The 21,376-nt window shown below is 36.8% G+C and overlaps 2 protein-coding genes across 2 annotated transcripts in view; both read left to right on the top strand.

Annotated features, from left to right (window-relative positions):
• LOC120737498 (astrocytic phosphoprotein PEA-15) overlaps positions 1 to 1,602 on the top strand; it is a 51,824-nt gene extending 50,222 nt beyond the window's left edge. Inside the window, exon 4 of the mRNA XM_040038247.1 lies at positions 1,427 to 1,602. Coding sequence (XP_039894181.1) covers positions 1,427 to 1,491 — 65 coding nt within the window. The 3' untranslated portion in view covers positions 1,492 to 1,602. The remainder of the gene's footprint in view (positions 1 to 1,426) is intronic.
• An 11,638-nt stretch (positions 1,603 to 13,240) lies between these two features.
• On the top strand, positions 13,241 to 17,968 carry LOC120737515 (sterile alpha motif domain-containing protein 9-like). Its single transcript, XM_040038272.1, has 3 exons — positions 13,241 to 13,387; positions 13,854 to 16,507; positions 17,036 to 17,968. Exons 2-3 carry the CDS (start codon positions 13,876 to 13,878, stop codon positions 17,110 to 17,112), a joined length of 2,709 nt encoding a protein of 902 aa, XP_039894206.1. The 5' UTR covers positions 13,241 to 13,387; positions 13,854 to 13,875; the 3' UTR covers positions 17,113 to 17,968.
• Positions 17,969 to 21,376: the final 3,408 nt, after the last annotated feature.

The following is a 21,376-nucleotide window of genomic DNA, read 5'->3' as shown; positions in this document are numbered from 1 at the left end:
AAAAAGAAATCGTGTTTTACATGGTTATACTTGATGTTGTAATCATTAACCAGTAATATGTAAAGTCACAACAAAAGCTTCAGCATTACTGGAAGAACAATATGTGAGAAATAAAGTAATTATTATGTCGTATCAGCCGCATTTCAGTTTCCTCCGTTTCCCCTTTTTTATTTTTAAATTAAATCTCATGTTTTACTTTCAACATTTTAGACACCGATTTAATTATGAGGTTGAAATATACTGCTGGTATTAAACAGACTGCAATTTCCAATAGACTGCAGTAACCTGTCAGCTTTTGAGAGGTTAAATTAATTCAGAGGCTTCATGTTGAACTGAAAATGTTCATTTCCATTCTCTATCTATTCATTTTTTATTTAGTTTTTTGTTTAGTTTATTACAAGATTTTTCTCTTGTAATAGAGTGAGGTTATTACAACATAAAAATGTGAGGACAATGGTCAAATAAGTCTTGTTGTTTCCTCGTCATCATCATCATTCTTTATCTTTCCATCGAAGAGTTCATCAAATGTCATGAATGTTCTTAGTCCTGCTGTTTGTATGGTGATTAACAAATTCATTAAACTGACACATAATGTAAGGATTAAGACACAGCTGCCCTTAATTGGCAGTACTCATTTACTAAGTACAAAATTAGATTTTTAAAGATAGAACATAACTAACATTGTTATTTGGGAGTTTTCAATTTTAGCACTTTGCAAAAAAAAGTAAATCGCATTACAATCTTTTAGAAAAAAGCAACTTTTGTTTGCTAACTTTTAACAGCTGCTTGCTAACTTGTGTTATTACTAGAGAATAGAGACAGAGGAACAGGAATCAGAGAGAGGAGCAATCCCACAGGGAGACAGATGTGAGGACATGGACAGCTTGTTTTTGCTGGTTTTTATGACGGTGCATGTCACAAACACAAGAAAAGGCAAATACTTTAGAAATCTTTTTAAAAATTAGTTGAAAACTAAAAATTATACTGTTTTGCATTAGGCAAATAGCAAACTGAATTCACATTTGTATGCCCAAATTTGAGCTGGCACACTGGACTTCAAACATAACATTTAACAAGTTTCTGGTGGAAAATCTTTCCAGCGTTGTCGGCACATTTTTGATGAGAAATCAAAGTTTATTCTGATGCTGTGTATTGTGTTAACGCGAAGCAGCAGAAAACGTTCCTTATGCCTGAAACTGAGTCTAGTCTTAACAATAGCTATAAACAGCTATAAATCGAGCTGTGTGAGTCGGATATCTGTAGAAGCATTTACTTTACGTGAGAAAAGACTTAAATCATTTGTTTTTAATGTGCTGTCTTATACTTGTTGTCTTGCACCTTTTGAAAGACCAGGTTTCTTATGATTACCCTTTCTTTCTCTCAACTCTCTTTTTCCAACATTTCACCCCTCCGCTGTGAAATAAAGACATCATCCGCCAGCCATCTGAAGATGAGATCATCAAGTTGGCCCCACCCCCTAAAAAAGCATGAGGTCACGAAGTCCAGCCCTGATCTTGGCACCTTGATTTCTTCACTCCTGGCACTCCAGTTATCCAATCAACCGTCTTTGGCCAGCCCTTCCTTCTTCACCCCTTCGCACATCCAGCCACGTACCCCCACCCCCTTTCCCTGCATTACCACATACCAGAACCACGCAGGCCGCCACCAACACAAGCAACCAATCCGATCATAGTGACGCAGACTCTTCCCAAGCTGTGGAGAGACTGGAAGCTGCAGAAAAAAAGACATTACATGAAGAAATCTGGAGACGGACCAACAGAGTATGTGTGTGAAGAGAGAGAGAGAGAGAGAGAGAGAGAGCCAAAGTCTGCCCTCGATTAAGGCACTGAGTGGGTCAGTTCAGAATGAGTGTGATCTTTGATACTGTGTTTATTGCAACCATCTGTGTGTGCATGACAGTCAAGGTTGTCAAATTTAAAACAAAGACTACATCCTCCCAAGAGGAAGCAGAAATTACAAACCCCTGCCTCTAAACTAAACAATGGCTCATTTATTTTTTCCAAAATCTAATTTTAAAAAAGAAGAAAGAGAAATACTAAAGGTGTATATGGATTATAGGTATAATGCAATATACTTAGACTAACAGAATTAACCACTAGTTAAATGTTTCTATTGTTTTTTTTTGCCTTGAATGTGCAAATTAGCCAAAATGTCACAAACAATTGTGTAAAAACTACTGAACTACCATGTGAGAAATGTAAACAGTAATCTGCATTATCAGAAGTAATTTTAAAATCAAAACTGCAGCAATTAAAGCAATTAAATATTAAAAGTAATCATACATAACATATTCCTCTGGTTCATTTCTGTGACAGGGTTCATGTAATGTGCAGCTTAAGCTGCTTAAAAGAAGATTAGCATTAGCATAAAGACTGGGAATACTGGAGTGGACAGCCTGTCTATAGCCTAACAAATTAAATTTAAAATCCTTTGAAGAACTTATCTTTTTGACAGAGTCAGACTGGATGTTTCAGTCTCTTTCAGATCTTTAAGACAAGTTAAGCTAATCAAACCCAGTGTTAGCTATACATGAATCCGGCAGCCGATTTGTTCCGCCAGCTAGCTAGGTCACTGCTACAAATGCCTCCATGTTACACAAATGAATCAGCAGCACCAGTTATTTAACATTTGGCATGTGCATACCAGGTTTTATTTTGTTCTATTTGCCGTCTTTTTTAACCCATGCTCAAGAGAAGTCAACCTTAGAGAAGTCATAGTAGCAGTGGTTCCCAGGTACTACTGAAGGTACCTTATAGAGAGGGTGATCTTATTGCACATATTCTGTTTGTGGCATTACCTTTGTGGTTGTTATGTTGTTCTATAAAGCACAACAGTGAGGCCACGGAGTAAAAATCCCATTCATATTCTCCATAGTGGGTTTGAGTACGAGCCATAAAGATGGAACACACCAAAGGAGGCTTACCTTGAGGTACAAGTATGAAACGATGGTGTGTGCTTTATTCAAGATGTCATGGAAAAGAGATACTTGTTGGTGTTTAAACCCATGAACATCAGGTTCCTTACTGAGTAACACAAAATTTAAGAAAGCACCAGGACAGTTATTGCAATCAGGAACAAAGTACTGTGCCAAGCTGTGCTAACCGACAAAAAATGAATAAGAATACATTTGAGAAGACTAGAAGGTTTTTTGAGTGAAATCTATGGAGAAAATGAATGAGAAATTCACTTCCAGAAATTGGGTATGTTGTTACTGTTGATCTCTATTTAGAGCAGCTAACATTGTGTCATCTAATGTCATAATAAGGTGATTGAATTTATTCTGTGCAACCATGGCAACCCATAACAATATCTTAGCCTAATAACATTAGGTAGATAAGCAGCACTGGTGCTGCTTCAAAGAAGCAAGGAATCAAGGTAGACGTTTGCATACTAATTACTGTGAAACTGGCTAATGAAAATCTTATTATTATAATTCTCAATTCACTTCTGGTAAGCATTTCGTAGGGACGCTACACTGCAACCCGGATTTGTGAATGGCTTCAAAAATTTGGAGAGAAACGGTGAAAAACGAAACACCGTATTTCCACAGATGTGTAACTATTTCCTTTGAATATATCATAGTTTATTAAAAACAACAGTTATCAAGTTACCACATTGTTGCCATTTTAGAAACAAATCCAGAAAAAAGTACTTAATTGACTATTATTCAGCTAACGGTTTTATATTCATTCCCTTTCAGCCCCGTCCACACAGGAAACAACCATAGAAAGTCACATTCAGAGACTCAAAGTGGGGGAAAAAAAGGAGGAAAAAGTGCTTGCTGCACAAAGTGGGCAGGTCTTAAGTTAAATTTGTCTCAGTTTAACTCAAGCACAAGATATCACTGTTTGACATGCTGACTGCTAGCGACCAATCATCAGTAAATCGCCTCCTGTGTGGATGGAGCTATACTGTTAAATAAATCATTATTTATCATTTTTCATGAAGTCTTAGTATTTTAGAGGAAGCTGTATGAAGTTGATTTACATAGGAAAAGCCAATATCTGCCTTTAGCTCACAGTCATAGCAAGAGTTATTTAGATATAAAATCTATAGCAGTCATTTCTATATCATTGAAGTTTTTTTTTTCCATCACCTGTTAGCATGAAAATCTTTTGTATGAGCTGATTAGAGACGTTGATATACAAATAATATATTAAAAGATAATATAGCAGAAATAATATATTGAGAGCTCGACTCTAGCAGCAAATTTCCACTGTCTGTGCCGACTTTCACCCTAATTTTAACTAATCAGTATCATGAGTTGAAAGTAAGATGAAAGACAAACTTTGGACTACTCTAGAAAACTGAAAAGTATATTTTAATAGAATATATAAGATATCATATATACTATGTAAAAAGATTCCCATGCGGTATTTATACATACAAGTAATTTTTTTTCGTTTCATTTGTTGCACAGGAAATAACTGACCCGCATGTGATTTCTCTCCGACTGGTAGACAAGTTAAGGCCTCTGGGAAAAATAAAGGTTCAAGTCAAGGTGCAGAATGGCAGAAAGCATCAGAAAGAAAGACAAAAAAACATGGCATGTGACAGTAACACCTACATTTATTTAAGTGTACATAATTGTGACAAGGATCTCTAATGCACACAGCGGCTCATAACCTAACCTAAGCTGACTATGCCATTCCTGCCATGCACCAAACACAATCGCTAGCAAGACTGTTGAAACTAAACTATAATAACTGCTCTTTTGAACACTGTGTATCTCTTATCCCCACGATGAAGCCTTAGCAGACTTTGTGTTTACCCCTAAAATTTTCCAGAACTGTGAGAGTTTGTGTGCGAGGCGCACGCACGTCAAGTCGATCACCAAACGGCTCTCACTTTTTTTTAGAGAGTGACGCTACTTTTATTCTGAAATTTGCTAAGGACTTCAGTGTTAGTGTGTACAGAATGTTTGTGGTCTGTTTCTGCACCTGTCTTTGTTGTCCTCACAGCTGTAGGATCCAAAAATGAGGCAACCACATATAAATCTTATCAGTGTATGACTAGTTATTTATTCCAGCCCCGCTACCGCCCCGCTTCCCTTCCACTCCGACCCCCAGTGCCAATGACCAAGACTTTTATTTCGATCACAGTTTTTGTGATCTGCTTCTGTTCTTTTTCTCCTTTTCTTTTTGTATTGCTTGACGTTTATTGTAGTGTTTGACTAATTTGTATCCTATGCATTTCTGTCTGTAGGAAAACTGCACTGTAACACAACCTCCCAACAAACCGCTTAATCTAAAGAACTGAGCTCTTTAATTGTGACTAGTCAGGGTGTTTGACAAAGATTCTGATATTCTTGTGTTGACATTGCATGATGTTTGTACTGGATGGAGTGGCACTTTTAAGGAACTGAGCAGTGTTTGGAAAGGAAAAGTGTTTGTTTTCCAATGTTCATTGTTTGAAACTGGGGAATTATACCTTGTTAGACCAACTATACTGTAAAGCTCTCATTCTGCTCTTTAGCAAGCCAAGTCTTAGTCAAAAGTCCTTTAATGAATGCAATCATATGCTGAGGTTAACCACCAACGCTGGACATTTATTTTTTATATATAAAGCATCCAGCTAATCAAGGCCAGATCAAGCTTTTTATAGTACTGGAATAATTCATCTTTAAATACTTTAACACTGTTATAGATACGCTACGTCTTAAATCGATCTGAGGTTTAGCTTTTATGCGTTCAGTCCCGTTCACCAGTTGGGTCCATAGTAAAGTATATCAATACTTATTGAACTGATTGACAGGAAATCTGGTGCACACACTCATGGTCACCCGAGGATTGTGGCCCCATTCCAACATGAAACTTATGACACTGACATTATTGTGAACACGTTTTAATTTTTTTTGGGGGGGGGTGGTTATAATTATTCAACAGTGGATGGTCATGAACATTGTCTAAAACTTGTAATCAGTTTTCAATCATTGATCCTGCTTAGTTTTCACTCTGTGTGTGCAGTGCTGTGATATATCGGCCAACCAATATTGACAGATAATGGCTGTTTGTACGGTGGCCCTGAGCAGTCAAATGCACTGAAACTCAAGAAGACAACAGGAAACAGAAGAAAAAACTCTAAATCTAAGGAGCATGGGAAGAAAAGCATCTGGAAAAGCTCCTGGTGGAGAGTCTGGATTTAAATCTGGGGCTCTCCACCATTTGACCTTAGAGAGACTTTCGGATAGAGGTGAAAATCTCAGCACTTCACGATCCATTTTCTTCAAGCTACCGATACATGACCTATCAGCCTCAAGACAAAAACTCAATACCCAAAACTGAAATCTGTGGACTACCAGTGACAGTTATGAAGGCTCCACATTTTTTACTTTTTGACAACATCAGCCAGTTTCTGAGTTAACAAAAACCCTCACTGGTTGTATTGCTTTAAACGCAAACATTCACACAAGGAGAAAGTAAAGTAGACGTGTTTTCGGTAAACTTTTTCTTAAATGAATAGTATCACCAGATGGATTTTAGTTGAACAGTGTCAAAGTATTTCTGGGTGGATTTTCCCCTCAGAGTCCAGACTAGGCCGGACCCCAAGTGAAGCGGTGGCTGCCCTCCTGATTTAGCCTGTTGAACACAAAGTGGGACCACTGCATCTATCAGACCTGAACCATGAGCATTTTGTCAGGCAAGGGGAGGCAGTTGTACTCACTGCTATGACCTGTGGGTAATGGTCTTTCAGTGTTAAATTGAGTGAAATTATCGGCCATGAATGTTTAATCGCCACTTACCAATTCCTGTGAAGAGATCTTTCTTTTTTTTTTTTTTTTTTTTTGGCATGTGTTTCCACTGTTGTTCAAAAAAAGTCAGCAAACGAAGATTAGAAGTTTTTTTTTTCTCTTTATTTATTTTTCAACTGCTTTTTCAACAGCAGTTTGTGGATTTAGATGTATGTGACTAAGTGGCTTTTGTTTTTTTCCTCACTCTCAGAATTTAAGTAAGCAATGGAAATAAAACTATGTGGTAGTTTGTTAGTAGTTTGAAATAAAAAAAATCAAACTGTCTGATGTTCTAGCTCCTGATTATAGCTTAATTTAAATGTTTTAATTGAGGTTATTCATAGTCAGCAACCGAAATGTTGCTGTGCTGCACCCTTTTGTTGTTTTTGTGCTTTGTTTTTTTCTTTTCCCTTAGCTTTTTCCTTTGTAGCCACCGGCACATAGTATTTTAACATATCAGTCACAAATGATGTCAGATTTGGATTTCCATGTACCAAGTGCATATCAACTTACTAAATGCTGCAAAAGTTTTAACCTACTAAAATACTTGCCTATTTATGGTAAATTCACAATTATATACATTAGTATGAGTGAGCTCAGGTAAAGAGGTGGACATTGTGAAAGTTTTCAGCATGAAATGCTAACAGTCAATTAAAATTCATTCAAGAAACTTTTTCCCTTTAGGACTTATTTTTTTTGTCTCTCTCTCTTTTATTTTAATAGGTTGTAAATATGTATTTTGAATATATATCACTGTGTTGGGATTTAAATTGATTAATTTATTCAATGCCTATATATTGTTGTTGTTTTTACATATCCTGATTTTGTTTTACTAACTGGAAGCAAACCAAGGGGATGAACACATTGTGCTTAGTTAAGGAGATCACGCATCAACGTTTTTTTTCTAATTCGTGTTATTCTCTTCATTTATGTTTTGCTGTTACAGCTTTGGGTGATGTTTTTATATATTAAAAAGTGATATTCATTTAATTGTATTTACTGATATGTAACATTATGTTTTACTGTGTTGTAATTGATCAGGTGTGTTGTGGTCACTGCTTGTAAAATAATTTGATTCAGAGAGTTTCCAAATCATGACAAAAGACAAAGGTCACAGTATCACATTCTGCCATTTTGTTCACGTGAGGTATGTTGTCACTTCGAAGTTGCAACACGAGCAGGACATATAAAAGGTGCGGACATATGTAGATGTAGGTGTATATACAAATTTTACAAATGTAGACCCGAGTTTTGTGAGTTATCCTCTCATGAGGGAAGTAGAAGGAAGCTAATTAGCCCAGCAACTTACCTAGATCTACTATTTGGTTTAACCAATCAAATTGTTCTTTGTGATATTATTTAATTCTACTCACAAAAAGCAAACAAACAAAAAAAACTTGGTGTGAAAAACAGCTGAAAACTGTCATCAGAACAAACAGCAGCTACTGTAGTTTTTTATGCAATTGGCTCGATCAGAATTCCTGTTTCTGCCATAGCCAATGAAAATTGACTGCATTTAACAGCTCTGTGTAACAACCTGGTGACATATGATTGGCTGCAAGGGAATTTTAAGCAAAGATTTCTATAAATATAATGAGTCAAAAGATATATAACATCATGATGAGGTGATAATGTATGTTACATTCATATTTTATACAACGTAGTTTTTCATTTATATCTAATAATGGTCTGTTAACCTATTCAATGTTCACCATGTGAGGCTCCTGAGTTTTTATTTCCTTTTTTATGTTTAAAGTCAAGTTTTAATGAAGGGTTAAAGGTGCTTTTGTGGGGTGATAGATGGAGAAGGTGCACAGTAGTTAGTGTAAGTAGTGAGGAGTAGCTTGGTGGTTTGTAGCTGTTAAAGATAAAATGCAGACGTGTGAGCACATCTAAATATGTAGGTTCATATTTGATGAAGCATCTCGGGGGGAGGGTGTGCAACTCATGTCCACATCTAGTTCTATCAGATCACTCTGAATGTGGCACCTGTTGCACAAGAATGCTGTACATGGGTGAGATGTCGTTAATGACAATGAGGCTGTTGTTACTGTAGGAATGCTGAATGTACGGTGAGTGATGTAATGAAGTTGTGCAGCAATGTTTTCTTTGTTGTTGTTTTCCATTGTACCTTTGAACTGTCACTAGAAGAATGAGTTGCATTAAGTTTGGCTTTCCTGAAAACTGTGCTTAAGTTTTGTTTTTTGTTTTTAACCTCGTGTGCTGCATTTCTCTAGAGCTGCACAACAAAAACATGTTTTTGCTTTTGTTGAGACAAATAAAGTTTACATTTCATGCATAAAAATGTTCCCATCTTAGGTAAAAGTGCCAACTTGATTCAGTTGCAAACTGCTGGAGTGAATGAACTTGAAATTGTGACGTGACTTTGAGCAATTTTCCATGATGTTCATCCTGAACAATCATTATCTCTAGGCATGTGTGTTTTGTAGTAGCAGACAATGGAGGTTAAGCACTGAAGTAATGGAGTCCTTTCCTGCTCCACTGTGGTTAAAGGTCTAACTTACAGCTTAGAAAGCTTCCTATGTTTTTGATTTGGCTTTTGTAGGCTTCTAACAGTTCGAGCTGACATGAAAGGTTTTGGCATTTTTTTTATTTTTTTCTTTACAAATTATATCAGTAGTGTCATACCTTTAACTTATTATGAACCTCCATATTAAATATTAATTTCTCCAGTTATCTAGTTTGGATCCATTACCACAGGAGGGAAAGGTAAACATTTTAAATTGATGTGTTTCTCAATTAGTTGTTGGGCTCTGTGGGTTGCCTGTGTGTTACTGCCTTTTGAGTCAGTCGGTCTGTCAGTGGGATGTTTTGTCTCATATTCTGCTAGTCTCTAATTTTGGTAAAGTGCATAGTTCTTACTTGATGTTACAAGTGGCAGGTGTGGTTGTTTCATAGTTGATCTAATTCATTGCATTTGTCAAGAACTGTTGCTCTTTAATAGATACGATTAAGAGTTCTGCCTGTTATGTGAGACATTGAAGTGATCTAGTGTTACACTGACCTTAAGAGTGCAGTGAGGAGCATCATTACAACCATTAAATATTTCAGCTCACATGAGTAACCCTGTTGGATGGGCTCAATGCTGTTAGACACTTTTGCTAAGGATTTCCTCTCATGGGGAGTACTTCAGGATTCATGATTTATTTTGCAATGACTGCAGCAAAACATCATGAGATATTCAAACACATATAAAGGTGTGGCTTTTTGTCATGATTTAAATGAGACCGAACTGAATTTAAGCTATTTTGTCATTGTGCTAAAATGAATATACTATTATATATTAAAATATATTTGCTAACCAACTCTGTGTTGCCTGGACGTCTCCTTCAAAAATGACTAAGAAGTTATAAAATCTGAAGATGGAGAGGTGAAAATGTCACTGGACTAGTACCAAATGCTTTATTTGTCTTCATGCTGAGTACAAATAATCCTCAGCAACTTGTAATTTCTGTTACCACAATCCAATTTCAGGATGAATACATGTCCATCCTAGAGATTTTTAATGATAAAACCTGTAGACTTTTGTCTGTAAATATTGACTGTTGAGACAGTCAGCAGCAGTGTTAGTGTTACAGCTGGGCACCCAGTGTGTTTGAAGAGCGGACCCAACCCCAGATGCACGGGAGACAAAACTGAAGTGTAACGAAAAGCAAGTCGTTTATGCAGGATGATAGCAAAAAACAAAACAAAGGCAAAGACTAAATGATAACCTAAACTGGGAATAACTAGAACAAAACATGGAAACTATGACATGAACATGAACCTGAACAGGAGCTTGCAAAAACCAGAACATTATGAAACTATAACATGAGCACAACATGAGCATATCTAAACCTGAGACTCTAAGTGACATGAGAATCCATGGACATGAAGCGAGATAGACAGATAACCTGACACTGAACCAAGGAAGACAGAGAACTTGAATACACACAAGGATAATGAGAGAAGTGGAAACAACTGGCGAAACACAGCTGACACAAATGAACCACAGGAGAAATACAACTAAACACACTGAACATGGCAACACAAGACTTTCAAAAAAAAAAAACAGGAAACATGGTGAGACGTAGGCATAACAGCACAAATTTGACTATAGGATTTGGAACACACAGACATGAAATACACGACAGACTGGGGAAACAGAAATGAATACAAGGAGAGGAACATGGCTACAGCTAAGGGGGGCAAGACACAGACATAACTAAAAGTTATACATAGAGGACAAGACAGAAAATGACACATAAACCAGAGAGCATGAATGACAATGTTAACTAGACTAAACCCTCACTAATAATAACACTAGAACTGAACATTATCCACAATACATCATAAGAAATCAAAAATGCAAAATAACTCAATAGGCTGAGTCTCAGGCGCTGACAGGTAGGTTTCATTATGAGAATGAAGGAGAGCTTAAATACCTTACAGTAACTATGCTAATAGCACTTTCTTCTTTCACATGGTATTTGGCCTGTTGCCAGTGAGTTCATATAGGGAGGTGAATGTCCAACCTTTCCAGTAAAGCAATACTACTGGATCAAAATAAGAAAAAACTGACCCAAAATATTGTATACAAGGAGGGATATTAGAAGGGGTTTATGACCCGCACATGTCACGTGATTAAAAAAACTGTTAAAATTTATGGCATGTCATACAGCTGTAATAATTAATTAATAACTAATTAAAAACTAATTAGAGTTTTGGATTATAATTCAAACGATAAGTATTTAAGAACTAAATGGATATAAATGTAAGATTATATTTGAGTTATGTAATATTTTGTTCAGAAATTGGATAAATCATTAATGTTTTTTAGAGTTTATTAGAACTTATACATGTGTGTGTGTTGTTAATATGTTATTTATAATTAAGTGAGAGTGTGATATACTTGTCGACTATACTTAGTGGAAATCTGTATTTCATTTTATTTGTGTATGTTTAATATGAAAAAATCACAATCAGAAAGAAGGTCTCACTTCTTCTTGTTCGACGTCGTCACCATTGTCATTGGCGTGAGTGAACATATTGCTGTCAGATTTCTTGATAACTTAGTTTTGAATTTCAAGGTGGATGATGTGGTGAGATTTAGATCCAGAGTTAGAGATGACAAATAAAAACGCTGATGAACTTTACACTAAAAATGAATAAATTCCTCGCATGTCCCTGTTTGTAAACTTCAAAATTACAAAAGTAAAGTTATTAAGTGCAATTTTTACAAGGAAGAAAACTTGCCGATGGAGACATCAGAGGAAGAAATGAAAAAGAAGGATTTGTGACTGAGCCACTCGAACAATAACCTAAATAACTGAAGTAGTTGGCCATTTCTAGATATTACTCTCCTGCTTTGTCCAGTGGCTTCCAAAAAGGTAGCCTAAACCTATCTGCAGCAGTTATATTTAAATACATTTAAGAGACATTTTCAGCATTACGTTTTTTCTTGGAATAGTATTGTTTGGTTCTTCTGGTAACTAAGCAATCCTAAAAACATCCTCCAGTTTGCCTCCAGGACCTAAACAAAAACCTCTGTCAGTACCAGAAAACCCAGCAGGTAGGTTTACAGGTTAACAGTAAGAACTTAAAGTGAAGAAATGCAGTTTTAGGTTTTGTTATGAGAATAAAAGAAAGTCAAAGAAATTAAATAAAAGTAGAAAAAACATGTTTTAATAACATGGAAAAATAAAACTTTACTTCACTGAGTATTTTTTTTTTTTTTTTTTTTTTTTTTTTACAGTTACAGTGTTACAAATATTAACATTTCCATGGCCTCTTGTCAGTAACATTTCTGTTCAAATGAACTCACCTCAACCTTTTACCAGAATTCTCCAACCTTGTCAGTACACGAGATTTATTGTCACCGATAAAACCAGACAGACAGGCCTACAGAGACAATCAGGTTCAATAGTGAAGAAATCCAGTGGTAGGTTTCATTATGAGAGAGAACAAAAATATTAAATTCCTTACAGCGAACATGTTAATAGAACTTTTTTTTCAATTTAGTCGTAGTTTCAAATGAATTTACTAGTTGACCTCCATTTTTTACACTGTACTTACTGTGTTACAAAGTTATGGGTAAAGAATGTTACTGGCCTGTTGCCAGTAACATTTCTATTCAAATGAACTCACCCCACCCTTTACCAGAAATGTAAAACCTTTCCAGTAAAACGATACTGCTGGATCAAAGTACGAAAACAATAACATAAGTCAATGTAGACATTCTTCCTCATGAAGTTCGAGGGGCATCAAGTATACAATATTATACTCTTAACATAGTCCCTAATTTTTCTTTATTAGCTTCATTCTTAATTTTCTTCCATCTAAATATCTTAAATATACCCCAATCCCATTTACCTTTTTATGTGACAGTATATATTACCTAAAATGATTCCTTCTAATATTTTGATCATAGCATACTACTCACTTTGATTTTCACATTCTACGGGTCTTTTGGTGGGTGTATACATATACTCACAAACCTTTCCTGGGTGTGGCATGTGGCTGTATACTATATATAGCAGCTTCCTGGTACCCAGGTTATAGAACATAGTTACCAGTCACAGATCAGCAGAACATTTGAGAGGAGCTCAGCTACATTTGCAACAACTGAAAGACAAGGCAAGAAAAATCTGTATGAATTTTCATCTGCAACAATGTTAAACTTTTTATGAATGTGATGCTGTAAATGTATATCTTGACATAAAGAGTGCTGCAGATAGTACAGTCACTCTGTAGTTGCACATGGAATAATTCCAGGGTTTAGGAGATTCCTAAAGATTTTATAAATACAGCAATGCATTGAGATATTGCCATGGGATTGGCTGATTAGATGTTCATTTTAACAAGCAGTTGAACAGGTGTACCTGAAAATCCAGTCAGTGAGTGAATGTTTTGTGTATGAAGGTAAATTTAGGGGTTGATATTGTGGCTTCATATACAAGTGCTTCACATTCCATAGGGTCAATGTGCAACCCCAGCATACAAAACTCTTCTTAAGGTTGTGTTTGCTACTATCTAGACTACTCCTTTAGGCTCAAAGAACAGTTCAGACTAAATTACTTTCATTTTCTAAAACTTATTACAGCACAGGACAGCTAAAGCTGAGTATGGAAAACAGACCAGCCCTGTCCACTGCTAAAGGTGGGGAAGTATATGTAGGGAGTGAATTCAGAGATTCCTGCACAATGTTGCATGTTCTCCATGCAAATCAGTTTGAAGGAGAAAATCCTGATTCAGCACTCACTGGGAAGACAGAAGAGAATTTTTACAGAGGGGCCCCACCTCAGTGGTTAAACTTCTACATCAGTGAACAGGCAGAGTCCCTTGGGACTGCTTTTATCAAAAGAGATGGATATGAGAAACTTAGGGAACAAATTCAGAAAAAGAGAACATTTCCAGGGATATCAGCTGTAAAACTGACACACCAACCAGGAAGTGGAGGAACTACAATGGCCATGCAGGTCATGTGGGACTTCAGAAAACACATCAGGTGTGCTGTTTTAACTGGCTCCACCTCAGACATGGCAAAAGTTGCAAAAGAGGTTGTCCAACTTTTCACAGCAGGCAGTCGAAACGACCAGAACACTGTGCTGTTGTTAGTGAATGAAAAGAAAATCCTGGAAGATCTTAAAATCAGCATTAGTATGACAGTTGCTGAGCAGAAGATAGTTACTCGTATGCCTGTAGTCATTTTCCTCAGCTGTGTGAGAAACAATGCACCTCAACAGAGTGACCACGTTGTCCTAAAGAACACACTCTCAGACAATGAGAAGGAAAAATTTGATAAGAAAAAGGAAGAGCTTCAAAAGAGGTACAAAGATAAATGTGAACAATTTCATGGCTTTAACATAATGCAAAGTAATTTCTCTAAGGACTACATCAGGGAGGCATGTGCTGCATTAGAAAACAGCAAAAAAACAAATAAGCCACTGAAGACACAGCTTGCTGCCTTCCTGTGCCTGCTGAATGCCTACGTACCAGGGTCATATCTCCTGGAGTCTCAGTGCCTGGACTTCCTCGGACATGAAGATGAAGATGACCTTCCACTGGAGGATCAAATGCAGCCTTTCAGTCATCTCATCATCATATTCCAAGAAGATGGAAGAGCTGAGAAAAAAGTCCGCATGGCTCACACTATGATAGCACAATATTGTACTGAACTGTTGGCAAAGGCAGGTGTGACCAGAAGTGACACAACAAGAAACTTCGTGTACACTTTTTGCAGAGATCCGATTCCTCTGTGGTTGCTTGGTTTTGTCAAAGACATGCTAACCAAAAGAGAAATGAAAAAAGAAGTGGACCAAGTCAACAGCACAGACATCAGACAGAAAAAGTTTTCTAGACTGATTCTAGACATTGAAATGATGGAGGGGAAAGAGCAGGTAAACGCAGAGTGTGCAACAGTTTTAAAAGTGGCCTCAAATACATTTGGTCAAAATCCATTTTTTCCACAAGCTCTTGCTCGTTTTTATTATATAGACCTAAAAGACTACAATCAGGCAGAAATGTGGGCACAGAGAGCAATAGAAAGAGATCCTCAAAACTCTTTTGTTGCTGACACACTTGGCCAAGTCCATAAAAACCACTTAATGAACAATGAGGTTTCTGAACCAAGAGACATTTTGAGACTGGCCAAAAAAGCCATTAAAGCTTTTGAAGATGAAGAAAAACTTGCTGAAGATGAAGATGGACCAGACATGAGAGAACATGGCAATATAAAAGTTTCACCTTTTTATAACTCCAGAGGGCAGTTTGGTTACCTGCAGGTCTGCAATATTCTGTATTACAAACTTGTCAGTAAAGATGAAACCTGGGAAAAAGTTCTCACCAAAAAAGTATCGATGGGCTCTGTCCTCGAATCACTTGGAGACAACAAACTCCAAAGATTCAATGATCTCATATTAAGCCTGCGAGATGACATTGAGAAAAAATGCCTGTTTTTGGAAAAATATCTGACTTACTCAAAGCCTAACATGGAGAAAGATGATCCTGAATATATATCTAAAGACACCTCAGAGTGCTACCAGAAGTATGTTGGAGACACAACTGCAAAACAACTCATCCAGATGTTTCAGGATGGAAACCTAGATGACCAGTCTGTGGAAGTACTGTCATTTCTTGTCAAACAATATACTCAATCAGAGCTCGAATACATATCTACAAAGTGTAGAGAAATGTGTCCAAGTGCAGATTCAGAGACAGCTCTGGTCAACAACATCCTCACACTATTTATAGGGAAAATGCCATCGAGCAAGAAAGACCCACCTGAGCTGCACATGTTCTCCCTCCTCTGGTACTGGGCTGGAAATCAAGGCCGGTGTGATTATGACCTCAGTGAGTTAACTCAGCAAATGCTCAAGTCTTATGAAAATACATATAAGAAGTACTTTCGAAACAGATACCTCCTTCCTGTGTTTTTCATTGGGAAAGGTGAAGGTGTGAAGAGAATTGTTCACAGAAATGTTATTGAGAAACATCTGAAAGTGATTGAAGCAGATTGGAGCGATAACTGGAAGAAAGAAGAAATCTTCAGAAAGCCTGCTGTTCAAGAGCTCCTTCTCAGACTTGATGGAGAAGTAAGAAACTACAAAGTGTATACAAGAGTTGGTGGCAAAGAGATTGAGATGGATGCCAATGTGAGAAACAAAATTTGGAAACCACGCTCAGTTACCTTTTACCTTGGATTCACCATCAGAGGTCCTGTGGCCTTTGACATTCAGAGTAAAACTGCAGACACAGGTAAGAAAGCATAACAGTGAAACTACAGTGAACTGTAGCTGCTTGTTATTAGTTTATAGTTCTATAGTGATCGTGTTTGTATTATGGTCATGAAGAGATAATCTTTCATGTTGAAAAATTCTTTTCGAAACACATTTTGTAAAACTACCAGTTTAACCAACATGTATTTATTTGCAAAACAACCAGCAAGTCCAGGAAATTACTCTTCTTATGAATATTGGTACATATAAAATAAAAGTCCTGTCCCCTCGCCATTAGTGTTTTGTTGCTCTTAATAGCAATAATATATGTTTGGAAGGAAACATATACCAAACAGACAACTTTTTATATATCAGCAGAAAGACACCTTGGACATTAATGTAACAGCAAGTTCTAAATATTAACATGCAAATATGTTTACTAACACATTATATCTACTAAGATTACAACATCAGCTTGTATACACCTTAGTTTCTGTTGTGGAATAAGATTTTTTTAACATCCATTATTGTGTTTTTCAACTTATTTTATTTTTACTGATTGCCTCAGATCACAGTGTCATGGATCTCAGTGGAACAGCCCTGACCAACGATGTGAAAGACACCAAAGATAATGAGGGACATTAAAGTTTGTGCTCAGTTTCCCCATGGGAAGGTGATTCTGAGACTTTTCTTTGTGTTTATGTGTTTACATGTAGGGGCAAAAACGAAAGGAATGGGCTCTGTAATGTTTAAAACCAATGCAAAAGAAGTATGTGTTATGGTCATTTTTCCTGCTGCCGCAGTTTTAGTCATAAATATATTATTTCTGCTAACAAGATTAAACAACAGACAAACAACAAAAAGTTGAGTTCCTAAAACTTTTTTGCCAAGTGTCTATTTAATACTTTGTTCGTGGATTTGTCACATCTATGTAAGCTTTTATGTAGTGAAGTTTACAAACTTTGTGAAGAAACGTCTCAAATGATTTTTTTACATTGTTGTTTAATTGTTTTAATTGGAAGTTTTAAAAACATGATATTACAGAATTGTTTTGTCATTTATAACATGACACGAGTGAAGCATAACCAATGAAACTGTTTGACATATTTTAGTTGCTGCTTGATATATTGTACTGTTTTGATTTTTTTTTTTCTAAAACAGTAGATTTATGAGATATAAGTTTATTTGTTGTTTTATTTGTGCATTAAAATGCAGTTCCGTGTATGTGCTATTACCTTCATGGATTTATTAGGGATTTATGCAATTTTAAAAATAGAAAATAGGGTTTCTTTGTTCTCATTGTGTTGCATTGTGTTGTGGGTTTTTTTTTTCCACATTTTTAATCAGACCTTTGTAGTTTTATCTTTGTTTAAATTAAGATGAGTATTGCTGAATTTATCATTACTCAGTAGGTAATGTTTTGTTTCTGCAGCACAGAATCTATTTGGAAATTTGCATACTCAAATTTGATTATGTGAATCAATATTAAAGTTACATACATAGCCACCTTTGTATAATAATATTGTTTTGCATTAATTTCAAATGTGTTTACTGGCTGTTAGTGAAAATGAAACAATTACTTTTAAATGTTTTAAATGTACACTCGGTTTTGCATTTGATGGTTTTTGGGGGTATTTTAAAGGGTGTATCTATAGCTTTGGCATACCATTAAAACATTACATTACATCGTTATTGTTGTTGTTATTATTATTATTATTATTATTATTAGTAGTAGTAGTAGTAGTAGTAGTAGTAGTATGGTCAACTTTTAGAGAATTGCCAACTATCTCTCAATTTATTTGTCAAAAAACTAAAAAAGAAAGACATAAATTCTGCATTAAATATCAGAAAAACCTAATTTGCTTGAATACTTTTGTCCATGGTGATCCCTCAGTGAAACTATGCCATCTGACAGCATAATAAACATATAGGTGCACTTTGTCTGTTGATTTGAATAAACAGAGTAGCTTGAAAAGGAATCAAACTCTTGGCCTGATTATTTTTTTTATTTTTATTTATTTTTATTTTTGTCAACCACCGTCTGATGCCTATAATTACATGACAATTGTGTAGTGGGATAGGTATGAATTTCCACTTTTGGTGCAGCTCTCTGACTGTAAACATAAACATAGAGCTTGTCTGGCATATACTAAATTATCCAAAATATATTATAAACTTCCAAGTACACACGTCTTTGATAAGACGATGCTTGATGTTTAAGAAAAAAACATTTACAACATAAGAAGAGATTTAAAGAATTAAATAACACTATTTGGAAAGTAAAGGAGGGCTTTATTATCCAATGGTGACAAAAAAAAAACCTTAAGTGAATGTGAACAGTTACAACAGTCATAACTGACCTGAACAGTGTGTGGAAGTAAAAACCTCAAGTCACAATCTACTTCTGCTCTTTTTTATTTGAAAAATTAAAATTTAAAAAAAAAAGTTTACAAGGACAGATCGTGCAGAAGAACTGAGCATGATTAAGTGAGCTACAGAATTCAGTAAGGCTATCTGACAATTAGACTCCAGTGACCCATCAGAGAAGAATGAGATCCCAGTAGTGAGAGGAGAGCAAAGCACCCCCTGGAGTCTAGATGCTGGTGGCAGTCAAGATGAAGATGAGGAGGAGCCTGGTTGCATGAATGACAGTCTGAAAGACAGAATGACAGAAGACCACTGAGATTTTAAACACAGAGAGCAGAAGGCAGGGAAGAAAATGATTGGACCAGAATAATGATGTTAGCATTGAGTCTGCAGCCCGATGAGTGATTACAGATGTTCCTTACTGAACTTATGTCACACAGCGGAAATTTGTGTTTTTATGTTTTATCAATCTGTGTATTGGTACATAGTGTTGATTTTATTTGCATGATTTTATTGGGATATTTATATTGCATGTTTGTTTATTGATATTTATACTGCATGGTTTTATCCTCATATTTATTTTTGTGTTAATGTTGTACCATGTTCCTTTAACCCACTGTGGACTAAACAGATAATTGTAGGCACCTGTGAGGTGGGGGCGTTCCCCAAGGTGGCCTATCAGCCACCAGGTTGACCTGTTAAAGGGGATGGTGAGCGCAGAGACAAAAGCAGGAAGAAGCGATACACGAAGGGTGAGGAGGAGAAAAAGGAACGCGTGCAAGACCGCACGTGTGTGGAAGGAACTGCTTCCTGACTGTGGGGTGCCGCGAGTTGTTCGGCGATCCAGTCCTAACGGCAGGAACGGCAACAGTGGGTGGCGATGGCCGCAATGTACAACAGGGCAGGGATGCCCCTCTGCCTGCATCTGACGGTGAGACGAGGGAGGCCGTGTTCAGGTGTGGAGTGGGGCGGGACTGTGAAGCGACGCGCTGTCCGGAGCAGACAGGTCTGCGATAGGAGCCTCCTCCTTGGTCTGTTGCTGGCGAGTTTCCCCATCCCGGAAGAGAAGTTCCTCTCCTGTCTCTTTCATATAAGGACCATTCGCCCATTTGTGGCTGGATTGTGGGATTATGGGACTGTGGGAGGACGATTTTAGTATACGGAAAACATGTTTTAGCCTTGTTTTAATAGTGTATAGTTATTTCTGCCGGCAGGGTTTTTAGCGGGTTGCAACACTACTTTTATTGTATACGGGGAATTTTGTCTTGTATTTGTGACTCTGGCTGTGGTGTTTTTTTTTTTTTTTTTTTTTTGTATTATTAAAATAAATGGTGTTTGAAGCCAGCTAAGTTTCTGTGCCCTGAGCGCTGACCCGCTCACTCCCCTTTGCGCTTGTATGTATAAAGACGTGGTGGTGAAGATTTAGGTCCACCAGTCTTAGCGGCTACACTTACACATGAGCCTCATTTTTACTGAGGACCAGAAATATGTGGAGCTCAACTCCCAGCATGCTGGGTGAGGACTGTGTGATAAGGGTAACGTTTTGCCACTGCACTCACAGATGTGAACATTATACCTGGATCAGTTACACAGGTCAAAGTTGCTAAAACATCAGAAATACCTGAAAGGTTTCTTATTAAATAAACCTGTTGTTGGTTCACTGTAAATTTGGTCACATCCTGCACTCTAGAGCCTACATCAAAAACACTACTTTAATATCATAAATGAAACATTCTTTAATCCAACAGAGCCGCTGGTCCATTGATTGGATGTCATGCTTTGACTCTCCTTCTATGCAACGTAGGATTAAGCTGTATGGTTGATATGTATTTATGTGTAAATGTGTTAGTAATGTTTCTTTAAAAGTTGGCTCTGACTGTTTTCATGAAGCTTTAAACAAATTCTTAACCTCTGCTGGTACTGAAAAGTACTGCAACTTAAGCATGCACGTTAATTTGATACCTATAGACGAGGCAAAGCATAACATCCACACAATAGACCAGCTGGTCTATTATACAATTTGCTGTGATATCAGGTTGCATTTTCTTTATGAGGCACTATATTCACAACCCCCCCCCCCCCCCCCCCTTTGAATTCCTAAGGTTTTTTGAAGTTTCTCTTTTTCCACAAACTCTCGCTTGTTGTATTATATCGAAATTTGGGCAAAAAAAAGCAAAGCGGAGGGCTCATTGAAGTTCATTTGTTGCAGATACACTAGGCCAAGTCCATAAGAGCCACCTGGAGAACACAACCAATTCTGCCAGACCACGAGAAATTTTGAGACTGGCCCAGAGGGGATTGAAGCTTTTGAAGATGAAGAAAAACCTGCTAAAAATGAACATGTCAAAGGCAAACAAGAAAGTGCTGCTTGGTTACCTGTGGTATGACCGTTTTATCAGACAATGAACAACAATGAACTTTGGAAGAAAGTTCTCACCAAAACCGTGTGACTGGACTCTGTCCTGAAATCCCCCAGAGATGAGAAACTTTTCATGTTTATGGAGCTAGTAAACAGCCTCAGAGATATGGTTATGAAAAAATT

Source organism: Simochromis diagramma, unplaced genomic scaffold (genome assembly GCF_900408965.1).
Source record: "Simochromis diagramma unplaced genomic scaffold, fSimDia1.1 OVJJ01000413.1, whole genome shotgun sequence".
NCBI lineage: Eukaryota > Metazoa > Chordata > Actinopteri > Cichliformes > Cichlidae > Simochromis > Simochromis diagramma.
The sequence above is the reverse complement of the archived record's forward strand: the minus strand, read 5'-3'. Positions and strand labels throughout refer to the sequence as shown.